This window comes from Etheostoma spectabile, chromosome 9, assembly GCF_008692095.1.
Source record: "Etheostoma spectabile isolate EspeVRDwgs_2016 chromosome 9, UIUC_Espe_1.0, whole genome shotgun sequence".
Lineage (NCBI taxonomy): Eukaryota > Metazoa > Chordata > Actinopteri > Perciformes > Percidae > Etheostoma > Etheostoma spectabile.
In genome coordinates this window covers 2,099,604-2,109,138 of record NC_045741.1, presented here as the reverse complement: position 1 = coordinate 2,109,138, position 9,535 = coordinate 2,099,604, and the positions used below count along the sequence as shown (strand labels likewise).

The window sequence follows — 9,535 nt, the reverse complement described above, 5'->3', positions numbered from 1 at the left end:
ACGCTGCAGATGTAAAGTTATTCGCTGTTAAAGTGACGTCAAAATGAATGGCAGTCGATGGAATGCTAATGGCGGGTGAGTGCTAGGTAGCGTCAAAACGACGCCATATGAGCCACGCTTAGTGGAGGCTGGCTTACCCCCTTGGGTGCACGTTTCCCCAGGAACTTCCTGTTTAGCGCTCAACTAACTTCAAAGGGGATTAAACAATTTAATCGTGCCGCCTCTTCTAGACTTCACAAATGTTATCAGACCAAATTAATCAAATTCTGATAGTGAAACGAAACCTTTTGTGGGGGTTGAGAAGCTCACAAAAAGCATCCACTGATTTCCAGTGGGGAAGTCTTTGGAGGAAAGTCTTGGGAGGCAGAGGGCATCATGTGCGGGGCCAGGAGTTGCAATTCCACTGTTTGGCCACTTTATTCAATTCCCTTCAAAGCACATGCCTGGCATGGAATGGCAAGACTGTTAAATCTGAATAACAACAATAGTGGATGTGATGCACAAATGGTCCATCCCGGCCAGGTATTGTTTTTGAAAGTGTCTGCACTTTTTCAAACAGTTTCCGATGACAGCTTCTCAGACGGTTTTGTAGAAAACCATCTGGTGCGTGAGGGATGCAAAATTCAGTATTTGGTGAATACACACACTTAATTACTGTGAAAGTTGTTTCTAATGGTAAGGCCAGATAAAAAAGTTCAAGCATTAAGTGTCATATGTAGCACTCTTTGGGAAATATATTTTTTTTATACCAATACATGTCTTGAGACAAACATCTGCATTATTTATGATTTAATTTGGAGATTTTTCAAAGAGAAACAGAAGCCAAAAAAGAAGAGACGCATGAGCAGACACTTTCCAACTTTGTATTTTGTAATCTGAGATTAACATCAAAGAAACTCTACTCCCCATTATGGTATAAACTATTATTTTCCAAAACAGACCAACCAAAGACCTGTGTCTGGGTTCCAGTTTTATTGGAAACTAAACAGTGCAGAAGGACAGAGTTACAGCAGAAAGGTACAATCAAAGCAGCCCCTGGCTCACCTTCCGACTAATGTTAAACCTCTATGAAAATATTAACTGACAAACAAACTGAACGTTTGGGCTAAAATGTTTAATTATTTAGTCATTGCTGTTTCCGTTGCCCTGACTTTTCCTAAATACCTATTCTGAACATTCCTATATCGTTATAAATATACGTTAGAATAATGTTTAGAAAGCCAAATGGTGGGGATTTTCGGCTCTGGTTTTCACAAAGGTACCTTGCTTTATTTGCCAGGAGCAGCACTGATTACCTTGTACCACTTTCACACCAACGACCAGGGTTGGACCGAGTTTATTGGACATGTGTTCAACCCTCATTTTGGCAATTCAAACCCAGCCAGTCAACGTGGTTTGATCCTTGGTCAAGGCAATTTCAGATGGCACCTATGGCACAACCAAGGAGCAATGCATAACAATTACCTTACATGTTGGAAATGGGCTGGGCAGTTAACATATCATATTTAGTTAACGGGTAACGTTGTCGACTACTAGCTCTACACATGGATGTGTTATATTAACGGCTGTACACCACCAGAACTAGTGTTAATTGGTTTCCAAGGTTTCCAGGTTTCCATCAATGTATTTTATGTGCATTTTGGAGTACCATATTAGAAAATGTTGATGGAATTTGGCTCATTTAAGTTGGTTTTTGGCTTTTTCAAAAAAGAGTTAATGCGCAAAATGGGAGATGGAAACAGCTTTGCCGAATAAGTTGTGACGTAGCGACCATGTAACTCACATGACTGACTGATGACTGACTATAGTCCCGATATCCATTGGATGGGGAAAGGATTGGGAAATGAGTCCCATCCAATGTGCCGTACACTTGTGGAATAAGGTACGTGGTGTTCACCGCGTATACACAGCGGTGAACGGTTGTCTTCCTGACACTTAATGTTAAATTTGCTTGACAATCAGATGAAAACATGACTATCGTACAGTAGGCTCTCTGCGGCCAGAAGAGATTTACACTACAAGCAGGGGAAGAGAGAGAGAAATAAAGCGTATTTTAGAATTAACAGCGATAAAATTCGAAAGCATAAATAAATAAAAGTCAACCACTCAACAGATGATTTTGTGGAGCCAGATGTTCTTTTCTACTCCTCTGTATATCCTTAATTGCAGGTTTAAACAAGGAAGTAGACTACTCTAGTAACGATTTATGACCATATTATTTTTTTCATGATCTTGGTGATAGAGTCCAATGTGCATTAGCGTGTTGGATGTGTTTCCATTAACTACAACAGTGTGGCACTGCCAACACAGGGTTGTCATCTGACCAGGAACCTGCAGCCAGGTCTTACAGCTGTTTCATCCGTCAGTGGGAATGACTAGCTTGGCAATCCCCATGCTGTGCTAACCTCAGTACATGTTGCTAGGGGCAATTAATTGCAATTAATATAATTGTCTGGGTGGAACTTGTGCTTGTCCACTTTTGGTGCACCAATCTACATACTAAATTAAAAAATTCTAAGCGTTACTGCCGCTCTCCCAATTACGTACTGAATATCAGCTGAAAACAATCGGCAACTGATCAATCAGGGCGTACTTACATTTTAACGGTTTCTAGTGTGCTATTTTACAGTCAAATCCCATTGCCATGTGGCGCCTGGATAGTTAACCTGGTAGACCATGCGCCCCATATACAAAGGCTCAGTCATTGTCACAGTGGCCACAGATACAGCTCCGACCTGCAGCCCTTTGCTGCACGTCATTCCCCCTCCCTCTCCCATGTTACATCTTCAGCTGTCCTATATACAGTAATAAAGAGTTGTTGCTCCTCCCTGCAATTGTGCTCAACTCTTTAGACACTGCATCCCTTTACATCTTCTTCCAGTTTTTCAGGATGGTCTCTGCTGCGTCTAGAGTACTATCTTGCTGTTAAGACAAAGACAATGAAAGGTTATGTAAATATTGTGTTTTTCACCGCAGAAAAGTGCCAAAATAAAGGGCGTTTTACAGTAGCCGCAGCCGAGCTGGATTTCGCAAATGTGACGTCATGAGAGCGCCATAACTGTTTATACTCCCGTGTGGTGGTCGCGACACAAGCTGCAGTCTTCTCTTGAACAGAGCTGGCGCTAATGAGCAAAGGCTATCAACATTGCTATTAATTGCTCATATTGCTAAAGGTAAACAACGGCAGAACTGGCAGCAGCATTGCTGTCAACGCTTCAATTTGATTTGATGACCTATTTTGTCGGATCAAGCCTTTCATTCACCATAAAAATAACTCATCTTAACACAGTAAGTTTACAAGAGAGACCTGCACTCCCTCTGAGAGTCCTGGCGTCTGATTACCATTGAGCTTGTTCAGGCTTCCTGTTTCCTTTATCGTGCCCAGCTGAAAAAAATAGAGTGGTGCACGCCCTCTGGAATCAAAATTCTGTCACGCCCGCGAGATCTACGTATTTTAACGTCACATTGGCGCGCACGCTTGGATGCATCCACTGTAAAATGGCTCTAACTCTTTTCCAGATCATTTTGGGTGTGGTGGGTTTTTTGGTTGGTAACAAAACGTTTTGTATTTACCTTTATGAAGCAAAGGCGAATATATTTCTCAAACTGCTTCTTGGACTCATCTCCAACAAATGCTGTGACTGGAATGGCTGCCAATTTCTGTATCAAATATTATTAAGAACGACAATCATGCATTGTGAGTACAATTGAATTAGAACGTAGTAACACATATTATAAACCAAACAAACTTAGTGGATGTACCTTTTCTTTAATCATCCACTGCACAAACTTGTAGTCGTAGGCATCATCCCCAACCATATGGGACAGGTCCTGATCTACAATAGACACAGAGCAGAGATAAATACTCAGCAGCAGGGTCAGGGTCCAACAGACTGTCCCACTGCTGAGCCACCACCAAACTGCTAAAATACCAGGATTTATGAAGTTTCCAATTGTATCAAAGATTCCGTCTATTCTCTGTTTTAGTTTAGTGTAAATGTGCTAATGATGCCAGTACGAATATTCAGTAACTTACTGAGAGATGTGACGTCCGCAAGCATGAAGTAGCCTCCTTCTGGGATGACGGGAGTCATACCAGCCTCTTGCAGGATGGCAGCCATACGGTCCCTCTTGCCCTCGAGTTCTTCTGCCAGGGAGGAGAAGTAGCACTCGGGCTGATCCATCAGCTCAACGTTCCGCAGCAAACCTTGCGCCACAGCCTCCTGAGAAGAGAAACGGAGCGCTAGAAGTTTCAGACAAAAATAAAGAATTAAAAGGATCCTTTGAGTATCAAGGAACATATTGTGCAAGAACTGTGCAAACTTGCCTGTAAAGGTGTCGGGCAGGTGTACAGAGTATTCTGCATGACGGTCTGAAGATGCTTTATCAAGTGCTCAGGTCCAACAGACCAACCAAGCTAAGAGACACATTTTTTGTGTGATTAAAAATGTTTAAAAACATACAACTTGCAACTAATCCCCCCTCCCTTTCCGTCGTCACCACCCACCCAGGCACAAAGGAAGGAAAGATGACACAGTAACTACAATATGCCAGACCATTCAACAAAATAAACAATAGCCATCAACCAAAATAAACATGTATAAATGACAAAACCGTAAGCCCATCATACACGTCTCTCCCCTGCACAAAGCTTCTTTGGAGAGGAGACACACATTTTAACGCATGGTGAATATAAAAAGTTGGGGTCTAAATCCACAAATTTCTTACCTTCCATCCAGTAACACTAAATGTTTTCCCTGCACTGCCGATAGTGATTGTCCTATCCCACATTCCAGGCAGAGTGGCTGTAGAGAAAGAAAACCACATCAAAACTTCAAGAAATTTAAATTGAGAAAAAGAATACTTCATCTTTTTTGCCAATGATGACATTTTTTTAAATAAAACATTTAATATTATTAAGAACATAATTTCATGCCAAAAAATACGTTTTCTGAAACACTGGGTTGGTGTGTACAAATACTATGAATGCTCCTGAGGGTAGGAATGAGCATGAGACAGCAGTCGATGGTAAACACTAAAACTGTGTTAACATGTCTGGTTAGCATCTTAACTTAGGGGTTTGTAGGGGTGAGGGGGGGAAAAAATCAATACAACATAGTACTGCAACATTTTCCGTGGTAATAGTGTGTTGTTACACAGATTTTTTTATTATATAAATTGCACATTAGAATTTAACTTTTTTATTTTACTTTAAAAAAAATGTATTCCTTTTTCAGTCCACTAGATGGTGCAGTTGAGTTTTTCCTGATAAGATTAGCAGATGAAACAAACACAGATAACAAAGTTTTTCTTTGGGGACATAATCTGAAGTTGAAAAAAATGTAATGAATTGCAAAATATTGCTGTATATTGCAATAGGTTTACAATTAATATCATATTGTAAGTATCATGATAATATCATTGCACCTCATCATTCCCTCATTCATTGATTCCCTCCCATACTGGTTTCCTAGCTCGCATTTGACAAACTTCCCACTACCGTGGAGGCTGGGGGTGTGGCCTTGACCATCTGTCACTTTGCTCGTTTGAAAGCCATAATGTCTCTCACTCATGGCTGGGCCAAATTCTCTGGGCGGACAAAGCAGAGAAAGGGGAGGTAACTTTGCCCCTTAAGACCTCATAAGGGGCAAGATTTCAGATTAGCCCATCTGAGCTTTCATTTTCTAACTGACGTCTATTTTACTTTCTAAAATAGCTGTAAATTAAAGGTCCAATGTGTTAGAATTTCTCCCATCTAGCGTTGAGATCATATATATCAACTCTCTCGCGCCACGCAGTTCCAAATACGTATTACAGCTACGGTAGCCTTCCCGCTTCAAAAAGTCAAGATGTCATCCACGTCTTTATCCATCTAAAGATTTTGTGAGTAGATTTGTTGAAAATAGCCATGTTTCCTTGTTCCAACTTGCCGAGGCCTGGAAGCGACAATACCAATTAGCAGCATTTGTGAGTTTATCATGTGACAGCAAAAGCGCGAAAGGCGGAGCACTATATCCTGTATGCCCCTTACCAGCTAGCAAATTTCAAGCTAGCGCATGAATATGGAACGTCTAGCCCAGGTCATGCAAATGCAAATGTGAAATTTAAGTCAATAGGAATACTTGGAATTGATGGTGGTGGTAAATATTCATGAAAAAGGACAAGTTTGTGAACGGGCAACACCAATTTTGAGAATGAATGTTACACACTAAACCTTTAAATTTAAAAAATCTCTTGTGTCCTTGTTTGTCCACCTACATGTCTTTGTAGATACCCGTCGTGTCTGCAAAAAAAGCAAAAATGACTTACAACTTCTTCTTCTTCTTCATTTTATGGTGGGTTGCAACTATAGAATGACCTAAAACGTAATCGCAACTTATTATTTATTCGGCAAATGACGTTTCCATCAGAGTTTAACTCATGAGCCGTTTATCAATTAAGAACAAATCCAATTCGATCAAACGTACAAACATTGTGTCCGTATTAGTGAAATTCAAATTGAATTTTACTGTTTCCATAAGAAATTTTTCATTCAATAAAAAAAAAAAACAGGTGAATGAAAAGATGGCTACTTTTATACTCTTTTTTTGTAAGGTATGTTGAGCTGAAAATGTACCAATTTTGATGTGTTGGTGTCCCCTGTAGACGAGCCACTCATAAACCTCATCACTGAAGCACAGTGTGTCATGTTTAATACAGAGGTCGGCGATCATCTGCAGCTCATCTCTGGAGAAAACCTGCAGGAAGAGGACGGGAACTACTGAAGACGCTGGTTCTTCCTGTCATGTCAAGTCAGCAAGCAAAATAATGAGTGATGACTGTGATGTATGTGACTGTGACTTACCTTCCCAATGGGATTGTTGGGTGTGTTGATGATAATGGCCTTTGTCTTAGAGTTGAATTTACTGGAAAGCTCATCTGGGTCGAGAAACCAGTCGGCACTGGTGATTGTCTGATTTCCAGACTTCTAAATTTTTACAGAAGATGTTTGGTGTTATGGCACCTAATGTTTCCTAACATACTTAAGACGTACAGCAGATAAAATACATACTGTGCTGTTTATCATCAGTGTCGGGCAAAAACCTTGCATCTCTATATTCCGTGATTACATTTTTGGTTCCATAACTCAATGCTATTGGTCACTTGGACATTAGTTTTGCATTGCCAGACCTTCCTCCACAGCGCTGCGGAAAAAAGGTCTGGCTAGTCCACACAACATTCCGGGATGGGAGAAAAACGTGCTCTGGTACGTGGTGCTATTGGCATTTCTTTAAACCAATCATAATCGTATTGTGTCTGTCGAAGCACAGTTAGCAGCAAAATAGTATTGGTAAGAATCTTGTATTGTTTTAGTTGTGCAACAGAAAACTTTGGACAGATAGTCTAGCTAGCTGTTTGGATTTACCCTGCAGAGATCTGAGGAGCAGTTAACCTCATAAATAGGCCGAGTTTGGAATGCTAACACAAAGCAGAAGCAGAAGGTAGCAGACATTATGCAAAATGAAATGAATAGAATCTATTCAAATTAGACATACAAGGTTTTTACCAAACATTGATGATCTATGAAACATTTATGACTAACAGTCAGTAGCTTTAGGTGTAACTTACAAGGCGTAACGGTATTAACACAGGCTTGGCCCCTGCCATGCGCACCATTGGTACATAACAATCAAAGAAAGGTTCTATAATGATGACCTGGAGAAAAAAACAGTACACATTAATTTATATACTGTATGTACTGGGAGTACATACATATACAGTATATACACACACACATATATACACATACCATACACATACACACACACTCACCTATAGTATTATTGAACACCATACTAATCTGTGTTTGACCCCCTTTCGCCTTCAGAACTGCCTTAATTCTACGTGGCATTGATTCACACAGGTGCTGAAAGCATTCTTTAGAATGTTGGCCCATATTGATAGGATAGCATCTTGCAGTTGAGGGAGATTTGTGGGAGCACATCCAGGGCACGAACTCCCGTTCCCCACATCCAAGATGCTCTATGGTTGAGATCTGGTGACTGTGGGGGCCATTTTAGTACAGTGACCTCATTGTCATGTTCAAGAAACCAATTTGAAATGATTCAAGCTTTGTGACATTATCCTGCTGGAAGTAGCCATCAGAAGATGGGTACATGGTGGCCATAAAGGGATAGACATGGTCAGAAACAATGCTCAGGTAGGCCGTGGCATTTAAACCATGCCCAATTGAAATGTATAGGCCATACACACGGAAAATAGTGGGTGACACTACGGCACCATTGCGAAAGGGGTATCAGCAGGGCACAAAAAACGGAGAGAGAGAAACTGCAAAAACACCTCTAGACGAGGAGAAAGAAGTGGGAGGCCGCGTGCACAACTGGCACGAAATAGTAGAGGTACATTAGAGTCTCTAGTTTGAGAAACAGACGCCTCACAGGTCCCCAACTGGCATCTTCATTAAATGTACCCGAAAACACCAGTGTCAACATCTACAGTGAGAGGGCGGCTGCGGGATTCTGGGCTTCAGGCAGAGTGGCAAAGAAAAAGCCATTCTGAGACTGGCCAATAAAGAAAAGATTAAGATGGGCAAAAGAACACAGACATTGGACAGAGGAGACTGGAAAAAAGTGTTGTGGACGGATGAATCCAAGTTTGAGGTTTGGATCACAAAGAAGAACGTTGTTAGCGCAGAACAAATGAAAAGATGCTGAAGATGCCTGACGCCATCTGTTAAGCGGTGGAGGTAATTGATGGTCTGGGGTTGCTTTGGTGCTGGTAAGGTGGGAGATTTGTACAGGGTAAAAGGGATTCTGATAAAGGACAGGCTATCACTCCATTTTGCAACGCCATGCCATACCCATGGACACGCTTGATTGAGCCAATTTCATCCTACACGGACAATGACCCTAAACACACCTCCAAATTGTGCAAGAACATTTTGAGCAGAAGCAGGCAGCTGGTATTCTATCGGTAATGGAGTGGCCAGCGCAGTCACCAGATCTGAACCCCATTGAGCTGTTTGTGGAGCAGCTGACCGTATGGTACGCAAGAAGTGCCCATCCAACCATTCCAACTTGTGGGAGCTGCTTCTGGAAGCGTGGGGTGCAATTTCTCAGATTACCTCAACAAATTAACAGCTAAATGCCAAAGGTCTGCAAGCTGTAATGTCTGCAAATGGAGGATTCTTTGACGAAAGCAAAGTTTGATGTAAAAAAAATCTTACTTCAAATACAAATCATTATTTCTAACCTGTCAATGTCTTGACTCTATTTTCTATTCATTTCACAAAGTATGTGGTGAATAAGTGTGACTTTTCAGGAAACACAAAATTGTTTGGGTGACCCCAAACTTTTGAACGGTAGTGTATACACACACACCACACACCAACACACACACACCACACTATACATAAACACACATACACACACATATGTATTATACACACAACCACACATATAGTATATATACCACACACACCCATTATATATATATATTATATATAATATATATATATATATCCATGACTATAACT

The 9,535-nt window shown here is 40.9% G+C and overlaps 1 protein-coding gene across 2 annotated transcripts in view; it reads right to left on the bottom strand.

Annotated features, from left to right (window-relative positions):
- Positions 1 to 850: 850 nt before the first annotated feature.
- Positions 851 to 9,535, bottom strand: part of LOC116695816 (kynurenine--oxoglutarate transaminase 3) — a 20,690-nt gene continuing 12,005 nt past the window's right edge. For both annotated transcript variants that reach the window (XM_032526300.1, XM_032526298.1), the window contains exons 6-14: positions 7,609 to 7,695; positions 6,845 to 6,967; positions 6,617 to 6,737; positions 4,729 to 4,805; positions 4,328 to 4,417; positions 4,037 to 4,223; positions 3,763 to 3,836; positions 3,574 to 3,660; positions 851 to 2,922 (exon numbers count right to left, since the gene is read on the bottom strand). In XM_032526300.1, coding sequence (XP_032382191.1) covers positions 2,866 to 2,922; positions 3,574 to 3,660; positions 3,763 to 3,836; positions 4,037 to 4,223; positions 4,328 to 4,417; positions 4,729 to 4,805; positions 6,617 to 6,737; positions 6,845 to 6,967; positions 7,609 to 7,695 — 903 coding nt within the window. In that variant the 3' untranslated portion in view covers positions 851 to 2,865. The remainder of the gene's footprint in view (positions 2,923 to 3,573; positions 3,661 to 3,762; positions 3,837 to 4,036; positions 4,224 to 4,327; positions 4,418 to 4,728; positions 4,806 to 6,616; positions 6,738 to 6,844; positions 6,968 to 7,608; positions 7,696 to 9,535) is intronic.